Here is a 22,968-nt window from a genome sequence, read left to right as displayed (position 1 = left end):
TTCCCAGACAAGGATGGAATTTTTAATGATGATAAAGCACCATGTCACTGGGTCACAACTGTGTGCTATTGGTTTTAAAAACATTCTGGAGAGTTCAAGCAAATGATTAGATCACCCAGATTGTCCAGTATGAATCCCTTGTTGAGTCCATGCCACATTGAGTCCTGCACTACACCGGGCAAAAGGAGGTCCGACACAGTATTAGGAGATATCCCATGACTTTTGTCACTACAGTGTATGTCTGAGAATACCAAATGGCATGAAGCCCCACATGCTGCAGCTGAAGTCTCTGATTCTCATTCCACGAAATCAGTGAGAGGCTGGATATGTTCCTGGGCACTCTATCCCCACATGTATTGTATGTTAGGCTACTATGCAATACCAGTGGTTCCTGAAGGACTGTGACAAACAAGGTGCTGACGAATCATATTCCAGATTCTTTTGATGGGTAATATATCACGACCTTTCAGGTTGGCCTGTTGGCCACGAAAGCATTTCTACCTATTGTTCTCCCAATAAGACTTGCAGTTCCTCATCATGTATGACATGACACTGTCCTGTTGAAATGTGGTGTTGCCTGAGAAAAGGGCAGCAAGTTGAGCTCTGAAACCTTCTTCAGCCCCCTATAGTTTCATGAAGTTCCGATAGGTGGTGGCGCTATATGTAGCCTTCAAAATGGAATCTGTAATGGAAGTGCATTCTAAGGAGAGAGTTATCATTGAGTTTCTTCTGGTGGAAAATCAGAGGATTACAGATATTCATAGGGAATTGCAGAATGTCCTGGCAGTGATCAAAACCATGGTGAGTCACTGGGCGAGGCATCTGTCATTATATGCAAACCTGTCTGATCTCCTGAATGCTGGCTAGCAACATACACAGCTGTGATTCCTGCAATGTTGAAATGTGTGGACACTCTCATTCAAGATGATCGAGAGATTGCAATCAGACACCTTGCTGCTCAACTGGACATATCCATCAGCAATGCTGACACACTTGTCAACCAGTGTGTGCCCACTGGGTTCCTCATTGCCTGACAGAAGACCATAAAGAGTGATTAAAGACCATCTGTGTGGAACTGCTCCCACATTATGAAGCTGACTGTGACAACTTTTTCTTCAACATCATCACAGGCGTTGAAACACAGAAATGAAATGGTAATCCATGAAGTGGCACCACACTACCTCTCCACCAAAAAAATGTTCAAGGCCATGCCCTCAGCCAGTAAAGTCATGGCGATGATCTTCTGGTATTCTGAAGTGGTTATTCTGTTAGACGTGCTCCCTTATAGTGCAACTATCAACTCTTGAAGTGAATCCTCAGGAAATTGAAGAAATGACTTCAGCATGTTCATCACCAAAAATATGCTAACTAACTTATCCTTCTTCATTACAACACACACGCCCACACAAGTCTTCACATCCAAAAGATGCTCACAAAACTTCATTGGTCTATTCTTCCTCGTTCAACCTACGGACCAAATCCCTCACGTTCCAATTTCTATCTGTTTGGCCCAATGGAGCATGCCCTCCATGGGAAACAGTATATAGATGATGGGGAGGTTATTGATGCAGCAAGATGTTGGCTCTGACATCGACCAATAGAATGGTACCATGCGGGCATACATGTCCTTCCAGCAAGGTGGAATAAGGCCATCACATTCAATGGAGATTATGTTGAAAAATAGGGTTTTGTAGCCAAAAGAGCAGGGAATAATGTGGTGTATTGGAATCCTGAATAAAACAAACCGACTTTCAGAAATAAATGTGTTGCATTACTTACTGAATATCCTTAAATTATATATATGGGTCAAAGTTGCATGCTATACATAATGAGAATTCAACCTATCATAAGTGGAATTTGTCCATTACAATGCTCACAAATGTCAAGTTTCTTCATATCTTCTAAATATTTTGTTCAATACAGCTAACCAGTTATTACCCATTACCCATAGGATATGAATCTATGCTAAAATGTTATGATATCTCAAGATCACTAGTGTCAATCCCACAAAAGTAATGAGCAAAAAGTCACATTGGCTGGCCACATTTCTCTGAAGTACACATTGATTTGTAGTTTTATCAGTTTGATTTTTGGATCAGTGCGTTTATACAGTGTGTTTGATTATCAGAGCCATTACAGTGTGAAGTGTAGGTGCAAATAAAAACTTTGTTAATTCTTTATATCTGTGCACCCATTAAATTACTTAACTAATTCCATAAATCACATTTCAAGATAGGTTTTCCAAAACTGAACTTTAATCGTATAATATGTGCAAGAGAAAGCATTTAAATGATAACCTAAAATATCACATTGATAGATTTTCTATGAGCATTAGTTTTTGTGCATCATAACTGTCAGCTTAACATCATGGTGACCTGTCATCAAGTATTAATCTGATCTATTATCTGACTGCACTATGACCTCTGAAGAAGCCTGAGTTATGTCTGAATAGTTTTATTAATAAATCTATCACACTGCTATTTTTAAATAAGTATTTGCTGAAGGGATTAGCACAGCGTAGTAGAGACTGAAAATATCACTTCAGTTGTAAGGTCTTCTCTATTTTCCAATGCTTAGACCCTAACCAATTTTGGGCTATTGCATGACCATCATCAGGTATGATTCTGAACATAAACAAGAGACCAAGGCTAATAATGGTTTTTACATGCAATGGTACACATGAGAAAACCAAAAAGGAGTACTATACAACAGTTTTATAAAATGGTGGTCGGGCTAGGTGTAGTTAAACGTAAGTAAAAGTCAAAGTGAAACCAAACGATACAATGAATAACTGCCTGGGTAAAGAAGTATGGAATGAACACCAGGACATTTACATTTTGTGCTGCGACCCCAAGCCCCATAATGGAGATTATAGGATGCAGCATACCAATAGCAAGTACAGAGCATGGAATAGCATACACGAAGGAGGAAGTAGACTGGTAAACCAGATTGGCAAAAGTATTGCTGTCTGTTGACAGGAAGACTAATGCAGGACTAACTAGCCAGGCCTTTCACAATTTGAATTAATGATTTACACACAAAAAGGAAAAAAATTACAAAAAAACTGCATGAAAAGTGTGATGAGTACATTATGAATGGTAAAGGAATGTACTGTAACAGTGTTAGTACAGAACTGTAGTAAAACTTCTAACTGGAAGCCAGTGACAGTTTATTTATAAACTGGCCTGGGCTAGTTGGCCCTGTGTTATTCTTCCCATCAACAGATGGCAGTACTTTTGCCAATGTGATTTACTAGTTCACTTCCCCCTTCATGTACACTACTTCTTGCTTTGCACTTGCTGGTGGTATGCCATGTCCTATACTCTCCACTGTGTAGCTCAGCATCACAGCACAAAACGTAAGTGTCCTGGTGTTCATCCCATACTTCTTTACCCAGGCAGTTGTCTGTTTATTGCCTGGTGTTGCTTTGGCTTTGACTTACATTTTATGACACTTAGCCTGACTGTTGTTTCCTATAAAATGTTATATGGTACTCCATTTTTGTTTTCTCATGAGTACAGCTGTGTGTAAAAATTAGTATTAGGTTTGGTCTCTTGGTAAGTTTCAGTATCACACCTGATGATAAGCACACAGCAGACTGAAACCAGTCATGGTCTAAGCACTGAAAAATAAAAAACAAACCTTACAACTGAAGTGGTAATTTCAATCTCTACTATAATGCTCAGTTGTGGATGTTCCTCCAGCAGTGTTGTTTGTAGCAGAGCATAATTCCATGAGTTAGATACTTGGCTCCATAAACTGGTGAGGTGAAAGAAGCCATTTTGAACTTATTAGCCCCAGGAGTATCAAAGATATTGCTATCAGTCAAGCCTAGTTGGCTATCACGTTGTTTGCTGCTTTGTTTATCAGATAAAGATAGCTCTTATTTTGTATTGTGGTGGTGGTTTTAACAATCACAAAAAAGAAAAATCCTAAAGAAACAAGGTGGCTCAGAGTTTATGTTCAGTTCTTCATTTCTTTTGACCATTGCTTACCTGATAACATTGGGTATGACCTGTACCCAAAGTAGCAGTTCCACGGATCACTTGAATATTTCTGAACACAACGAGCAGGCAGTTGGCCTTGCCACAATGCCAGCCCTTTGCGCACCGTTACTGATGAGGTTTGACTTTGTGCATTGCCGATGTAAGGATCTCTGTCCAGAAACCACCCAGAATCAGAAACACCTCTCACTTCTATTTGCTGCAAGCCAACTTTGTTGTGTAAATAATCTTTGACTACATCAAGGTTGACTATGACTCCAGTTCCACCAGCACTGAAATAAAATGAACTATCAATTAAAACTTTTTTATCCACATATTTTAAAAAAGAACAAATCAACCACTAACATTAAAAAATAACAACAAAATTCCATTAATCCTTGAGTGGGCATAATATGCCATTTTTTAGAACACAAGCAGTTATGTGGTGTACTTTATAAACATGTCAAAAATAGCTGTCTTTATGTTACCAAGGTGCACATGTATGAGCAATATCACAGTTTAAACTTAGTTTAATTAAACATTGATAAAATAAACTTACATTAGATGAGCTAAATCACTCTTTAACTAAACAATAATAAAATAAACTTTCATTATATCTCTTTGTTACCAGATGGGAGTGTCACTCCAAAGTAATGACCCACTCAAAGCATTAAAGAGTGCAGTTGCATCAGTTCAGAGCCAACTGCTTATTCGATAACTGATTATTTTGTAGACACCTGCCTCATTTGGGGATTGTCCTGTTACCATTACCTCAAAATATGGGTAATTTTCTTTCATGAATCATTAATTTTTTCTCACATAGCATGCTATTTATTTTATATTACTGCTTCTCTCTTGGCCATATGACAACACAACTTATCACAGTGTTAGCTGAAGTAATAATGAAGGAATAGATATGGGCTCACAATTGTAACACAGCTGTGGAATGATACAAGAAAATGTTATTTGTGGTTGGCACGCATTATACATAGGTATGCCCACTCGGGGGTTAATATTAAATTATTTGTGACAAGGACAGCTTATCTCTACAGAAGCTTTATGCATTACTTAATACAAAATGTAAGAAACTGTTCACTTTCCTATATTTTCTGTGCAATGTTTAAAACATCACTAACAAGGTATGTGGTGATGACATTCTATCCTAAAATTTCGCCAATACCAGAATGCTGTAAACAAAGATTATCAATAAATGTTAAAAATAATTCAGCACCTCATTATGATCACTCAGCAAACTGAGACCAAATTCATCCACCTGAAAAAAGGCAAATTTTTTACTTAAAATAAAATACCAGCCACACTCTTAGGAATAGGAAGAGTATTGTATTTGTAAAATTGTTTCCCATATTCAAACAAGCATTTAAATAATTCTTTTTCTTATCTCCTATTAAAAAGATAATGTACTAGGCAACTGCAGCACTATTATATATCTTATTGTCTTTTATACAAAACTGAAAAGTAAAACTAAACAAATTTTACCAGAAACATTATTAGGCTACTACACAAATGTTCAGGATTGTTATCAATATTTAATTCAGTCATGATTTTTTTTATTCCAAAAACATTCCAGATCAGCTTAGCACTTTCTTTTTTAATAAGTATGATATTGCTATTGTTTTATGATGGCATAGTTAAAAAACTGTATATTAAAAGATGAGGAGAAATCATAAGAATCTCTATGACACAACATGATTATCCAGCAGAAACAGCTACTGGAAACTGTTATCTCTTTGAGAGATAAAGGAAAGCTTCAGTAACTAATTTTAAGGATTTACTTGGAAAAAAGGAGAGATTTACAGATCTACCTTACAAAAAAACCATATATATCATCAGGGGCTATTCAGTTGTTAAGCAATACCTTCTGAGTATTATGGTGTAAGGGGCCACACAGTCTCTGGCCGCTTGTTACAGAGTCATAATATAATAATGATTTATTCAGTTTGTTACTGTAATCACCCTTTTTCTGTTAAAATACCTTCAAAATAGTGGAGGAGCCTGTAATATGCAATAACCAAAATGTACAACACACAACACGGACTAATTCAAAACCCTCAGATGAAATATGTAGCCTACGCTTTCATCACAGTGTGTTCAGTCTGTTGTGTCATTGTCATGTAACAAATGCAGAACTGTTCCCTTACATGTACTGTTCATGATTTCACCCATCATGATCACAGCAGAGTGTACAATCATGCACCACCAAGTTTTTTACACTCTTGACAATTCCAGGAATTTGGCATACTACTTCCACAGCTGTGATAATCCTAGAAAACCAGTCTGTGCAACTATTGACCAGAGTCTCATAAACTAGGTTCTCCACATGCACAAGAAGAAGTCCACTGGTGTCATATCTGGTGACTGGCCTGGCTATGGAACAGGACCACTGTGACAAATCCATTGTCACCCAAACTGTTCTTCAATGTGGTTCCTCACGTTAAATGCAAAGTGTGCTGGTGCCCCATCATGTTGAAAGCACAAAAGCTGACAAATTCTCAGTGGCTTATCTTCTAGTAACTATGGGAGGATATTTTGAAAAAATTTCTTGTACATGACTCCATTCATCGTATCAGGATGTAGGTAAGGTCCGACCACAAAATCGTTGATAACTGCAGTAATCATGTGTTGATAGGACTGACACACCAGTGCATGTGGATTTTTTCATCCCATTCATGGCTATTCCTGTTGTTGAACATGCCCTCTCTTGTAAACACTGCCTCATCTGTAAGTAACATGAAAGCAGGAAAATTGGAATTTTCTGTACATTGCTGTAGAAACCAATTTTTCTCTAATGCCACTTGGATTGAGAAATTTGCTGGCTGCAACGATTGTACCTCTGCTGGATGATTCAGGAGCAGTTGTTGTTCATGTAAGACTCTCAGAACAGTTGATTGGCTAGTGTTCAGAGTTCTGGCGATGCGGCAACTACTGTAAGAAGGATTGTCAACAATCACGTGTAATACATTTTTTTCCATATTAGGTGTGAGTGGACCTCACACAAGCAGTATCTTCCATTCTAATGCAAAGGGATCCAGTTTCTCGTAGGCACATATGTACAGTTGCAAATGTTCTGTGCTGTGCTTACTGTTGGTATGGAAACAGCTCAGCATCATTGTGCCACTCTTCCACTGCATTTAATAAACTCATACATGAGATGCATACTGGGCACATCATTAGTAAACCTGTCCATAGTACTGCAGTGTATCACTATTAATGAATAACTAACACTGATGGAAAATAAAACCCTGGACAGTACTGAATGCAAACTTGGGAGCAACGAGGTAATGAGTGCATTACCATTGTTGATTGCAGGTACTGTGAGCAAATGGAAACAAGGCACATGGCATACACTGATAAGCCAAAACATTATGACCACCGCCCATTGCAACATTGGATGCTGCCTGGTAGCACTGTGGGGATGTGATGCGCTAACAAAAGTATATAAGTGGAGCAGACATGGATGGGGGATCACCCTAGAAAAGATATGGGCTGAAAATGGGGAAATGTATTGACAAAGGGCAGATTATCATTACACACAGCCTATGACCAAGTATCTTGAAAACAGTGAAGCTGATCGAATGTTCGCATGATACTGTCATGAGAACCTACACAAAGAGGTAGGAGGAGAGTAAAACTACCACTACGCTCCTAAAAGTTGAACGTCCATGACTCTCCACAGAACATGGGGACTGAAGGTTTGTCTGCTCTGTAAAGTAGGATAGATGGTGATCTGTGGCATCTCTGCCAAAAGAGCACACTGGTGGTGCACGCACGTTTTTCAGAGCACCCCATTTATTGTAGATTTTGAACATGGAGCTCCACAGCAGACCACTCCTGTCCACATGTTGACCCAACAACATCACCAATTATGATTGCAGTGTGCACAGGACCATTGGGATTTGACCATCAATCAATGGAATCATGTCAGCTCTTCAAGTGAATCACATTTTTGCTACACTAGGTCGATGGTCATCTCCACAAATGTTGTCATTGAGGTGAACAGTGGCTCAAAACATGCAGTGCACAATGGGTGCAGGCTGGTGGGAGCAGTATTATGCTATATGGGAAAATTATCCTGCACTTGCATGGGATTTGTGGCAGTAATTGAAGACATGCTGGCAACTGTGAACCACATGCATCTGCATCCTTTCATGCTTAATGTCTTCCCCAGTGGCAATGTCACATTTCAGCAGCATAATTGTTCATGTCTCAGAGTCAGAACCATGCTACAGTGATCTGAGGAGCAATATAGTGAATTCATCTTGATGTCTTGCAGACCAAATTCACCTGATGTAAATCCTATAGAACCCATCTGGGTCACTATCAGGTGCCATCACTGCATATGCAAATCAGTGGTCCATTATTTACATTAATTACATCAGCTGTACAGAGACATCTAATGCCACATACCTCCACAAAACTCCCAAAAACTGTCAGAACCCTGATATGCAGAATCAGTGATTTATTCCGTTCCAAAGACAAACAAGATATTAAGCAGGTGGTCACAATTTTTTGGCTCATCAGTGCATAGCGTCAACATTTGCACTATTGTGCCCTGTTTTCACTGCAATCCAGATCTGAAAATATTTGGAGAAAAGTAAACTAATGTTAACTCTAATGCCAAATAACCAATGACATATCCATCATAAATGCCTATTATGTTGTTGTAGTCTTTAGTCTAAAGACTGCTTTGATGCAGCTCTCAGTGCCAGTCTAACCTGTCCAAGCCTCTTCATTTTCGAATAACTACTGCAACCTACATCCATTTGGACTTACTTACTGTATTCATGCTTTGGTCTCTCTCTACAATTTTTACCCTGCACACTTCCCTCTAGTGCCAAAATGACAATTCCTTGATGCCTCAGAATGTGCCCTATCAACCAGTTCCTTCTTTTAGTCAAGTTGTACCATTAATTTCTTTTCTCCCCAATTCTTCATTAATTATTTGCTCTACGCATATAACCTTCATCATTCATCTGGAACACAACATACCAAAAGCTCCTATTCTCTGTTTCTCTATACTGCTTATCATCTACGTTTCATTTCCATATAAGACTAGACTACAGACATATACCTTCAGAAAAGACTCCTGAAAATTAAATTTATATCCACTGTTAACAAAATCCTACTTTCCAGAAATACTTTCCTTGCTATAGCTACTCTGCATTTTGTATTCTCTTTACTTTGGCCATCATTAGTTATTTTGCTCCCCAAATAACAAAACTCATTTACTACTTTTAGAGCCTCATTTCCTAATCTAATTTCGTCACCATTTTCTGGCTAATTCGAATATATTCGATTATCCATATATTAATTTTGTTGATGCTCATCTTATACCCTCTTTCCAGGACACGATCCATTCTGTTCAACTGCTCTTTAAAGACCTTTGCTGTCTCTTACATAATTACAGTGTCACTGGAAAATGCAAAAGTTTTAATTTATTCTTCCTGACTTATTCCCTTCTTAAACTTTTCCTTTGATTTTCCATACTGTTTACTCAATGTACAGACTGAATAATATTGGGGTAGCCTGTAACCCTATCTCACTCCTCAACTTCTGCTTTCCTTTCATGTTCCTCAACACTTATGACTGTAGTCTAGTTACTTTGCAAGTTGTAAATTACCTTTCACTCGCTTCAACTGGCCCCTGATACCTCCAGAATCTCAAAAATGTGTTCCAATCAGAGTAGTCAAAAGCTTTTTCTAAGCCTACAAATGTTATAAACAAAGGTTTGCCTTTCTTTAAACTAAATTCTAAGATAACTCGTAGAGTTAGTATTGCCTCATGTGTTCTTATATTCCTCCAGAACCAAAACTGTTCTTCCTTGAGGTTTTTCCATGCTTCTGTAAATAATTTGTGTCAGTATTTTGCAACCATGGCCCATTATACTAACTGTTCAGTAATATCAGGCCCATTATACTAACTGTTCAGTAATATCACATCTGTCAGCACCTGCTTTCTTTGGGGAATTATTCCATTATACTTGACGGCTGAGGGTATTTGGCATGTCTTACACATACTGCACACAAGATGGAACAATTTTGTCATTGATGGGTCTCCCAAGATTCTCAGAAATCAAATGAAATGACACAATTTCAGAGCCATTACTCAGCTCATACAGATATGATTTTATGTAAACAGACTGAAGCGGTGAGTGAAAATTCCTACCAAGGCCAGGAATTGAATCTGGGTCTCCTCCTAGGCAGTTGCTTTAGCCACTAAGCCACCTTGGCACGGCAGTTTACTCAACTACAAGGATTACCCTGACATGCCTCTCACCTCAATACAGATTCTCACTGCCTCCCCAGTCTACTTTAGATTCCCCCTTACACATGAACAGAAATGCCAGGGCTCTTCATATTCTGGAATAGTACTTCAGCATCGAACATAAATGGGGGATCCAGCCTGAAACCCAGGTGCAGGTACTTACACAAATGAAATGACACAATCAGCTACTATTGGTTTTCTGTCTTGAGCTTACTGCAATTTCATTAAAGAGAATTACACCAGACGTGTTTCACTTTTATTTATAAAGCACCCTCCATGGTTATTCTGCAAATTGGATACATATGTTTGCACATTTTTGGTTTTTGTACGCCAAAAACAGGGTTTTGTTTATAAAACTGGTGTGCAAATTACTTATGGTGTTTTCTTTACATATTCTCCACTCCTTCCCTTCCTGCTAGCAGTGGATGAATCAAATGTCTTCGATTCATGTATGCATTAGGCAAATTTTGCCATTCTGCAGTATTTCTTGTGCTGCATTCTATACACTTCACTTTTGTTAACTGAACTGAAGTTACGTGTGTTTCTCACTCTGAACAGAGACAGTGTTTATATATGTTTGTTTGTTTTTATTCACGTTGTGAGTGTCGCCAACCTTTGAACAACTTTTTTTATTTAGTGTAAATTAGTGCAAATGTCTTGCATGTTGCATGTTAGATAGAGATTAATGTTCTTGCTGCTGCTGCAGGTGATCCGCATGCTAGCTCCCGTGCAATCGCATGAGGAAGTGGCATGAATCAAGTAAGTGTCCTACACATTCTCAAAAATGGTTCAAATGGCTCTAAGCACTATGGGACTTAACATCTGAGGTCATCAGTCCCCTGCCAGCCACGGTGGCCGTGCGGTTCTAGGCACTTCAGTCCGGAACCGCGAGACTGCTACAGTTGCAGGTTCGAATCCTGCCTCGGGCATGGATGTGTGTGATGTCCATAGGTTAGTTAGATTTAAGTAGTTCTAAGTTCTAGGGGACTGATGACCTCAGATGTTAAGTCCCATAGTGCTCAGAACCATTTGAACCATTTTGAGAGCCATTGTCAACAACACTAATTACTTCATGGGAATAAAGAGCTAGCTGTGTTGCACAAGCATGATATTTTCTGAATCCATGTTGGTTATGTATCAATAAGTCATTTTCTTCAAGGTGATACATAATGTTCAAGTACAGTATATGCTCCAAAATACTACTGCAAATTGAGGACAGTGATATGGGTCTGTAATTCAATGGGTTACTCCTATTTCCCTTCTTGAATATTGGTGTGACTTGCGCTACTTTCCAGTCTTTAGAAGTGGACCTTTCGTCAAGTGAGTAGTTGTATATGATTGCTAAGAAAGGCACTATTGTGTCTGCATATTCTGAGAGGAACCTGACTGGTATACCATCTGGACCAGAAGACTTGCCTTTCTTAAGTCATTTGAGTTGTTTCACAATACCTAAGATATCTACTTTTATGTCACTCATGCTAACAGCTGTTCTGGTTTCGAATTCTGGAATATTTAAGTTTGATGTTGAGGTGCTTTCCAGAACTTGGAGAGCTTCGGCAATTCTGTTCTTGTGTACATGGGAATTTAAAATAGACAAGGATGCCAGTGAGAGTTTGGATTGAGGTGGGAGGCATGCCAGGGTAATTCGCGCACTTGTGTGAATTGCTGTGCCAAGGTGGTTTAGTGGCTAATGCACCTGCCTAGTAAGCAGGAGACCCAGGTTTGATTCCCAGCCTCGGAACAAATTTTCACTCACTGCTTCAGTCTATATACATAAGATCTCAATAAGTCTGAGGAATGTCATTGTACTCCAGAGGCCTTGTTTTAATTTAGATCTTCCAGTGCTCTGTCAGATTCTTCTTGCAGTATCACATCTCCCATCTCATCTTCATCTACTCCTCCTTCCCTTTCTATAGTACTGTCTTCAAATATATTTTCCTTTATATAACCCCTCCATACAGTCCTTATACCTTCAAGCTTTCCCTTCTTTGGTTAGTACTGGATTGTCATCTGAACTCAGTATTTATCTTTCCCTTAGTTATACGTGCTTCTACAGCCTTGCATTTGAACCATTTTGCTTAACCATTTTGCACTTTCTACCAGTCTCATTTTTAGATGTCTGTATTCCCTTTCACCTGTTTCAGTTCCTATGTGGCAGACACATTGGGAACCAGTATAGCCAAGGACAGTCATTAAGGTACAAACAATCGTTGACATAGGAGTGTGCAAGAGATCTTTGTCTTTCATACTTTCTTGATGCTGATTTCTTTGCCCTCTTCTTGTTCTCATGAGGTCTGGACTTCATGTTGCTGTGTAGTGTGCGAATGAATAATAAAGAGTTAGCATTAATAAGTTTATGAATTGAACAGTGTGATTGTGGCATTCTGTAAACCTGCATCTTTATATTTTCTCCTTTTGTCAATGAAATTCACTATCTTCTTTGTTATCCAAGGACTTCTACTAGACCTTGCCTTTTTATCTACTGGATCATCTGCTACCTTCCCTATTTTTGTAAAAGAACTGTAAGTTAAAACTTAATAAATTGCAAAAAGTTAGTAAATTAAAAAAAGGGGCCTAGATACTACGAAAGAACCAGAGATTATTGAGAGTTCCAGAGACACAGTTAGGCAACATTTGGCTGAAATAGGGGAAGGGAACAAGCAGAAAACAAATGGGTAGCTTTGAGAAATCATCTCTCGATACATCAGAAAACAAATGGGTAACTTTAAGAGATGATTTCTCAAAGCTACCCATTTGTTTTCTGCTGTATTCCCTTCCCGTGTTTCAGTCAAATGTTGCCTAACTGTCTCTCTGGAACCCTCAATAACCACTTGTTCTTTCATACTATACAGGCCCCATTTTATTAATTTACTACCTCTTTGAAGTTTGTTAAGCTTTAACTTACAGTTCATAGCCTATTATATATCTTTGAGAAAAATACTTCTACACTATACTTGTTATGGTATTAGGTTTTAGAGATACTATATGGAATTATTGGGCAGTTGTGCATATTTTGGCTGCCACCGGTTGATCGTTTTCTAAAAGTATGGCTTGGTGATGTCTGTGTGAAAGCAAACTTTGTGTCACAAGATGTAGCATTGCTCAAGGGAGTATTTGCAGGCAGACGGAATGCATTAAATAATCCAATGATAAGTGGAAACCAATTTTTTTCATGGGTGAGCCTCAACTGTCTACAGACAATTCTCAATATGTGCCCATGATACGTTTCTGCCAACTACTGTGGAAACATTTAACTATGAAACTATGGCAAAAATTATTGTGCTCAGCAGGATTTTTACTTGCCATACTCCACATTCAAGTTGCATGGCACACTCCATGAACTTCAAATAGCTAAATCTCAGAATCCATAATAAATAGTGTGTCACTTTCAGGATAGTACACACAAGAACTTCTTAACAAAGGAAAAAAGGAATACCAGGGCTTAATGTCCTGTTGGTTATGAAGTATCAGAGATGGAGCACAATCTCAGAAAGGGGAGGGAAATTAGCCATGTCCTTATTGAAGGAATCAAACCAGCATTTGCCTCAAGCAGTTTAGTGAAACCATGGAAAACCTAAATTTTGAATTATGGATGGGGATTTGAATGCCATCTTTGTGAATGCAAGTCCATTGTGCCACCTTTCTTGGACAAACCTCTTAACAGATATATTGTCACTCCAATATGCCTGGTAAGTTTGTATTGACTTCCTCATGTGTCACATTTCCAAAATATATACAGTTTCAGTGTTTTTGCCAACATAATGTATCCCTAATATTAATTAATTATAAATCAGTACTTGTTACTTAATATCTGATAGGAACTTTATAAAAAAAATATTATTTCAGGCATAACACAGCTAAGTAAATTTTCTGCAAAGGTATTTGAATGGACCATAGAGAAACTATCATTTTAAATGGAACATATATTGCATATATAAAAATAGTAAGTTTTAAAACAATTCTTTTCAATGTTCAGGAAGACATTACGGAAAATAGCTCATTTTCTGTGTTAAATTTTAAGTAGTACCAGTTTGATAGTATAAATATTGTCAGCAGTACTGAAGATTATGCACAATTTATTGTGGCATAAAGTGTGAATAATTCTTCAAACTTTATACATAAAGTAAATACCTATATTTTAGATTCATACTACAATACGCAGTCATCCCAGGTGCTGGCAGCATGAAATATACTTTGATTGGATTATTGACAATTCTTAATGAGGAAACGTTTCAACCAAGAAACACCCCTCATGCTTATCTACATAGACTACACTGTTCATCCGTCACTAATCAGTACTATGATGACAGATAAACACTTCTCAAGGGTACATGTATTGGGTTGGTGAATAAGTTTGTGGCATTCACATCAGACACACATAACAGAGAATTCAGTCATCAATGATATATTATTCTCTACCATTACAATAGTCTGCCAATGCTGGGGTAACTTAAATTCCATGACTGTAGAAATCACGTGGTTTTGAGATGAAGAACTCATCAAGCCATGTTGAGAGCGCATTTCCATCCAGAAAGGAGGTTACTTGAAGGTTGTTTGATGTAGATAGGAAAAGGTGAAAATCAGAAGACGCAAGATCAGGTGAAGAAGGTGCGTGCTGAATGATTTCCCAACCCAACTTCTGTATAATGTTTTCTGTCAGTCTATCAGAATATGGATAAACATTATCATGCAGTAGCATCACTTCACGCAGTCTTCTTGGTCACTGTTCTTGAACTGTGTCTGCAAGAGATCTCAGTTGTTATCAATAAATGTCAGCATTGATGGTTATACTTCGGGGAAGCAATTCGTAGTACACCACACTGTCACTGTTCCATGAGATGCATAACATTATCTTCTGTGGATGTGCACAGGTCTTTGTGTGGGTAGTTGCTGCTTTGTTTGGGCTCAACTATTTCTTTCTTTTCCTTATGTTAGCATAAAGACACCATTTATCATTACCAGTAATGATACAGGATAGGAATGGTGGACATGCTCATGTGGCCACTTCATGATTTTTTGTAATTTTGGCTTACAGCGTGCTGTACCCAAACACTTGATTTTTTAACTTTCCTCATTACATGCAAATGTCACATGATGATGGAATGATCACAATTCATCACATTGCCACTTCTCAAGGACACCGATGTGGACCATTGTGGATTAATGTGTTTAAATGATCTTCATCAAGCCCTGAAGGTCTTCCTGAATGTGGAAAGCCACTAATGTCAAAATGGTCCTCCTTAAACTGAGAAAACCATTTTCTAGCCACATTCTGTCCAATGGCATTATCCCCACACACAGTGAAAATGTTTCTGGCTACCTCCACTGTCACCCCTCTATTGAACTCAAACAGAAGAGTATGTCAGAAATGTTCTCATTTCTCCTCTTGGTGCTCCACTTTTAGTGTCCACAGCTCCATACACTGTCTCAAATTAACAAAATTACAATATGTAAACTGAACCAGTAACAGTGATCTACAAATAAAAAATAACAATTGATAACTAAACCCATAGCAAACAGAATGACAACGTGCAAAACAAAAACTCTATGAACTTATGCACCAACCTAATAGAGACAAAAAGAAAGCAGAAAAATAAAGAATACGGGAGAAGTCAAATTTGTACCTATATCCAATAAACTAAATTAAACAGGACATTAAATATAATATTTTAATTTAATAGTAATGCATATATGCTGATACAACTTTGTGTGAAGTCATTGCACTACGAGAACTAACTGATTCTTTTGAATCTACACACTGCACACACACTCACACACCTGCTACCTGCTAGCATTAGGGATGTTGCTTTGCTTAATCCCAGAGGCAACAAATCCTCTATAACCTGTGATACAATAATGGCACCCATGAATGTGAACTGTAGATCCTTCAGAGGTTTGTTTCTTGATCCACTCCAAGAATCGCTGCTGCAATATGGTACTAGCCTGTAAATAAAAATGTATGTATTAAGTCAACAATGATACAAGAAACAATAATGGGTAACTAAGGATGTATAAAGTTCAAAGAGCAAATGTTAGTCAAATTAGCACTCAGTAAAATACATGTGATATCTTCTAACTACTGACTGAGTGAGTGAAACATGCAGAATTACGTCTAAGTACAATACTTACATACATAAATAAAACAGTATTTATGTTTTGACTGCATTGTGTTTAAAATTTAAGAAAATGTGGTGAAAGAATGTGAATCAAAACATAAGAATTTAAAGGAAGAAAGTAACCTCAGGAAAATTTTCAAGTCACAGGAAATGAAGAGTTTATAAATGTAATTACTGTACATTATATTAATTCAGCAGCTCCAATCAGTCATGTGACTTGCAAGAAAACATTTGTGGAGCAATGCACATATTGATGATCTGGTAATATTCACAAGTAAATAAAGGTTTCCTGGAAATACCTTCATGTATAAAACATTCTTGGATTTCTTGCCATGTCAATTCAAGATAGAATAAAACCTCAAGCTTTTGATGATTACCACCATGGACTCCATCAGAAACAACTGACAGTCAAAACTGTTGCTGTAGTGACTTCTGATTGGTCAGTAATTACATAACACAGTTGCAGATGGTGTCATTATCTGTGCTGGTGGTGCCACCATTCCTGTAGTAGCGTAAACATAGTGACATATATCTCTGCCTCTTCTCTATCTACTGTCACAGTTGACATTCCTATCACAAATTCTTATTTCTACAGCCTCCTTAATTAGAGAATCCCAGTATGTAGGAGCCAGGGACATAGCTTTTGTTTTGTCAAACAGTATTTTGTGTTTGTGAGCCTGTGATCTACACCTATAACTTTCTCCTGTTGCCAATTTTATAATATGCCATTGATATTCTGCACAGTGGTTGGAGATTGTGTGGATGGACTGACCAATGTAATTGCAACTGCACTCACAAGAAATGTGTGATCCTGAGGCTAAGACTGTCCTCAACAGGGTGTAGCACCTCCTTTATCTTCTTAGGAGATCAGAAAATAGGTCTTATACCTCATCTTCCCAGTGCTTATTTTGCTGAATGTAGTGCTACAGAAAGGAAGGAATACCATTGGTAGCTCATCATGTTAATGTTCAACATTTCTACATTTTCTGTTCTTGGAGAATGCTGACTTTGTATCTTGTGGACCATTGCCATTCTTTTCAAACACGTACTTCAGATGATCAATTTCAGAATCCAAGTGGTTTTTTCCAGAAACAGTTTTTGCTCTGTGTACCAATGTATTTAAAATTTCTCTCTTTTGGACTGGATGATGAAAACTCGGGGCACTAAGATATATATCAGTGTGCATCAGCTTGCAGTACACTGAACAGTCAAGATGTCCATCTGACTTTTGTTGTGTCAGAACATCTAAAAATGGCAGCCTTCCTTTTTTCTTTGTCTTGACAGTGAACTGGATTTTTGGTTGCATACTGTTTATATGTTCAAGGAGGTGCTCAAGAGAATCTATGCCATGTGGCCAGACCATAAATGTGTTATCAACATAATGATAAAATGAAGATGGATGAAGCAGGCCAAATTTAATGCACGTTCCTCAGAATCATCCATAAAAAAGTTTACCACAGCTGGGGGAATGGAGAACCCATTGCCATTCCATCTATCATTTCATAAAATTTACCACCGTACAAGAATCACAACATGTTGGAAAACCCTTATCACTTCAGGAGGAAAATGCTCCATCAACAGTTTCAATGTGTCAACCACAGGAACTTTTGTAAATAGTGAGACCACATCCAGGCTGACTAAATTATCATTTGGGCCAACTCTTATCTGTTTAATTTTCTCAATGAACATCTGAGAATTTTTGATGTGATGTTCACATTGGCCAGCTATTGAAGTCATCAGCTTAGTGAAATATTTGGCCAAAGATGGAAGATTGGAAGAACCAATAGCACTAACAACTGGCCTCAGTGGAATACCTTCCTTGTGGACTTTAGGTAATCTGTACAGCAGGAGGTCGAGGAGTTCGTGCTCTAAAAATTTTAATGAAATTCTCTGGTAGACCAGAATTCTTCAGGAACTCCTTTGCTTTTCTCCTGAATGACAGAACTGGGTCATGTCTTAGGTATGTGTATGTGTATCTTCCAACAATGATGCCACTTGGCTATAATATTCACTTGTGTTAAGAACAACTGTGGCATTTTCCTTGTCAGCTTAAGTACCAGAAGATCTTCATCTTTCTGACTGCATGGAGCCCTGCTGATGTTAGATTTTGGTAGCTTCGCAGAGGCTAAAATGTGACTTGTGGTAAGTCCTACCTCATCGGCATTGTCGTGTGAGAAGTACTTTCTGATTTCCCCATATTTATTTTAGTAGAAAATAGTACCATATACACTTTCTAATTCTTTTTTTAAGACTACTTTTGATTTAAAAATTGATGGACTACATACACCACAAAGTGCCATTTCACTGGTGCTGTGAACAAAAAATAATTTGGTACTTCTGTTGTAGAAAATATCAACTGTACAAGTGTACCATATACACTTTCTAATTCTTTTTTTAAGACTACTTTTGATTTAAAAATTGATGGACTACATACACCACAAAGTGCCATATCACTGGTGATGGGAACAAAAAATAATTTGGTACTTCTGTTGTGGAAAATATCAACTGTACAACCTCACACTTCATAAAATAAGTAGATAAATACTTTCAACTGACCCTGTAACTTTGATCACAGGACAGGATGCTGAAACACTAAATCAAATGTGTTACTGGAATAAAAACTGCAGAGATTATCTTATATTAACTTATATGTGGCACATGATTTATCAGCACATTAATTGTGGGTATGGCTGCCTGCAGTGAATGAAAATCAGTAATATTTACATATCTGTCATCCTAATTGCTTGGATGCCATTTCCACATCATTAGCAGCAGCACATGTAAGAATGGTTAACTGACAGCAGCCATGAGTGACGGCAACAAGAGCATATCTTGGGAATTTAACCTAATAATGTTGTTAAAAACCTGGAAATAACATATTCAGTTTCATATGTGTCTCTACGTTAGAACATTATTTATATATTTGAATGACATATTTCTACTATAAATTAAACACTTTCTATTTTTTAATTACCTGATACAGTCAGTCTTATAGGAGGTGATTCATAATTTTAAATGATGAAGTCTTCTTATACAAACACTTTAATTACCAAGATGACAGTTGTTTGTATAGTGATGACCAGTTTTGGCAAATTTGAACTGACATTTTAAAATTACATTGGTAAAGGCAGTAGCATCTACAATTATCATTAAAGGTAGACACTTTATCATAACCAGGTAGACAATTTATCATAATCAAGTAACATTATTTTCGATTATGATAAAGTGTCTATCTGTGGTGGTCATTATAGATGTTGCTGCTTGTACTAATGCAGTTTGAAAATTACAGTTCAAATTTGCCAAAACTAATCATCACTGTACAAACGATTGTGGTCTTGGCATAAATAATGTCACGAATTTCTTCCTTCAGGTTGTTAAGCATGTACAGTTCAGTAAAACACATTGTTCCTTTTAAATATACTCACAGAAAATTAAGTAATTGTTTTGGGAGATGATATGTCCTGGAAAAAGATCATTTGAAACTGGCATGGCTCCCATGATGTATGAACATTAGAATCACAGGTCATGGATTAAGATGTGTGAGAATCAGAATTCTGGCACCAGGAAATTCCTCTGTACTACTGTACATATGCATTCATTGCATGATCATTCAAATAAAAATATGAAGGCAATGATCTGTGTCATATACTCAGTGTACAGTGTATGAATGTGAGGAACATCAAGGTCTGTGTCTGAGAAACAGTAAAATTTTGGTTTTCAGCAAATTACGCATTAGTTACAACACATCATCACTAGTGTCTATCACTTTTAGTGTAGTCTCTGTTGAATTACTTTGTATTATAATAACATTATTACAGAACAGCTGAAAAATCAACATTTTATAGGTGGAAAATATAAACCCAAATAACAAATTTTCATTATTAATATGGGGCATTCCGAAAAAAAGTTATGCTTACTGATCTTTCTGATAGATGCAGACTGCTAAAATGTGGTAGTTACAGTGTAGCTGTAATAGGATGCACAGTGGTTGCCATGTGCTGTCCCCTAGCCCCACCTGACATTTATGAGCATCAGTGCTGTCAACCAAAAACCAATAGAGCTTTATACTGGAATATGTACTGTACTAGTGTTTTTTGGATTAAGCTACAATGTCCTGTTGATGACATTATCATTTAGCATTAACAATTAATTCATATTTAACAGTTATTGAGGTAGATCCATCCCTACATTCACCTAAACTATGTAGACCAAATATCATTATTGTAACCCAGTTACTCCCAATCATGAGTCTGCTGAGTCTCCTGTTCCACTATTTACCATCTCACTTAATAAAATTTGTCCACTTTTGACCAGTTTCTTAAGCTACTTTCATAAAGATCATTCAATTTTTCTTTTCTCTTTCTGAGTTATAGTCTCATGTTTGATTCACACAATAACTAACTTATCCTCCTCAGTTCTAGCAACATACTTCTCAATTTGTCACTTTGCTTCCAACTTTGATAAATGAACAGACAGTTGCAAATTATTAGTATGCATTAATTTTCTTCCATGATCACATAGTTAGGGCATTACATCTACATCTATATCCACACCTATACTCTGCAAATCACTGTGTAGTGCATGGAGGAGAGTACATCCCACAGGAAGAGTGATTGTTTAAAGGCCTCTATGTGAGCAGTAATTAATCTAATCTCGTCTGCACAATCCCTACATGAGTGATACATAGGGGGTTGCACTATATTCCTAGATTCATCATTTAAAGTGGGTTCTTGAAATTTTGTAAGTAGGCTTTCTTTGGATAGTTTTCATCTATCTTCAAGAGTCTGCCAGTTCAGTTTCTTCAGAATCTCTGCTACACTCACCCATGGGTCAAACAAACCTGTGACCATCTATGCAGACTGATTGCATTTCCTATATTATATGGAAACACAATTCCAGTAATGTGTTTACATGTGTTACAGCTACTGTAAATTTATGGACTTACACATGATTTGTATTATGCCAGAAAGGATTTTCTTCTTGGTTAGAAGACAATATTCCTCCAACTGTAAAGGAATTAGATGATGATTAATATAAAGTGGTGCTGAGTAGACATAAATCCACATGTTCTGACTTATGACAAATTCAAATATTTATTAATAATGCTCATACAGACCAGTACGTGTTTCGGGCCAATGGGAAGAGCTCATTAAGTAACGCCGTTCCGTCCAGCGATTAAGACATGTTTCTGTGTCAAAGCAGTACCATCCTCCTGTGTAACCAGGTAACTTAGTCTTAGTGTCTGAGTGTATGCTAAAAATCAATAAAATTATTTGTGCAATTTTATCAAATCAAAAGAATGTAACTTCTATTAAGTAGTGAAAAATCAAATAACAATTTTGTAGAAGGCTATCTGAACCAAGGAAACATATCAGCAAGTAATTCAGAACATAGATTTTTAAAAAGTGTGCATAACACATAGTATAATACTTCTACACACAATAAATGAACACTGAAAGATATCTACACAATATATGGACCATTCAGATGTCTGTAATTGCCTCAAGGAGGATTTATTCCATATCATATCAAGTCTTCTAAGAATCTATGAGTTATTGACAAACAATACGCTTACAAAAAATCATGAATATTCTTCTTAACATTACTGGAAAAATTGATATTAATAAGTCTGTTGATGTTCTTTGAAATAATATATGTGGCAACTAACAGAAAAATTTTCAGCTCAGTTGTAATTTATACAGCATTGTTATCAAATTTTGGGCAACATTTCAAGAGCATACAATACTTAAGGAAGACAGGGCTTTTAAATAAAAACATAATCTATTAGCCTTCATTAGAATACAGTAAAACTACCTCCAATGCATTGTAAAATAAGTCTAGGGAATTCCTAAATGACTATTCCTTTTGTAAATTAACAGAATGGAGTTGTTCACATTTCTTTGTATTAATTATTGAGGATAGCAGAAACGCCCTGCTACTTTAAGGAACTAATTCTTTGTCAATATAACATTCGATATATAATTAGCCTATATCAATAGAACTAAGAGCTGCTATCTCCTTTGGGAAACAGAATACCTTACCTAGGTTAGCAGCTTTTTAGTATTTACTTGGTCACATATAGATGACATGACTAATAATGACATTGTGGTATTTGAGAGAAATCAAGTGGAACCAGCTGTTATAATGTACCTCTGTATACTAGTCTTGGTAATATGCTTCTATGAGATTCTCCAGGAACACTTTTCTAAAATGTTGGTCATGTAGTGATTCAGACCATCTGGAGGCATTTTCTTGCTTCCTGCAGTGTGTTCCATAGTCCCATGAAATTTTATTTATTTTCCCTTTTAGCTTAATGTGTTACTGATGTAGTTAATATTACATGACCAGTAATTCCACCTTGTTGCGAGCTAATTTTTTTTTTATCTTGCCATGATGAAATATATAGAAAAATGGTAACAGTGAAATCTCCAGTTACCTACAGTTGCATCGAGTCTTGATTTCTGTTCTGATTTCATCAAAAGTAGTTGACTCTGTTTAAATTACATACAAAATCTGTACAGGGTTATTGAAAATTTCTGTTACAAACTTATAAGACTTATAGAGGGAAGTGAGTACATAATATTTTG

General features: G+C 37.1%; 1 protein-coding gene across 1 annotated transcript in view; it reads right to left on the bottom strand.

The window, feature by feature from the left end:
- LOC126184375 (palmitoleoyl-protein carboxylesterase NOTUM) overlaps positions 1–22,968 on the bottom strand; it is a 328,408-nt gene that overhangs the window by 79,628 nt on the left and 225,812 nt on the right. The window contains exons 6-9 of the mRNA XM_049926760.1: positions 21,498–21,593; positions 21,327–21,387; positions 16,044–16,208; positions 3,996–4,276 (exon numbers count right to left, since the gene is read on the bottom strand). Coding sequence (XP_049782717.1) covers positions 3,996–4,276; positions 16,044–16,208; positions 21,327–21,387; positions 21,498–21,593 — 603 coding nt within the window. The remainder of the gene's footprint in view (positions 1–3,995; positions 4,277–16,043; positions 16,209–21,326; positions 21,388–21,497; positions 21,594–22,968) is intronic.

This window comes from Schistocerca cancellata, chromosome 4, assembly GCF_023864275.1.
Source record: "Schistocerca cancellata isolate TAMUIC-IGC-003103 chromosome 4, iqSchCanc2.1, whole genome shotgun sequence".
Classification (NCBI taxonomy): domain Eukaryota; kingdom Metazoa; phylum Arthropoda; class Insecta; order Orthoptera; family Acrididae; genus Schistocerca; species Schistocerca cancellata.
Note: the sequence above shows the minus strand (reverse complement) of the source record. Positions and strands in the feature narration are given on the sequence as shown.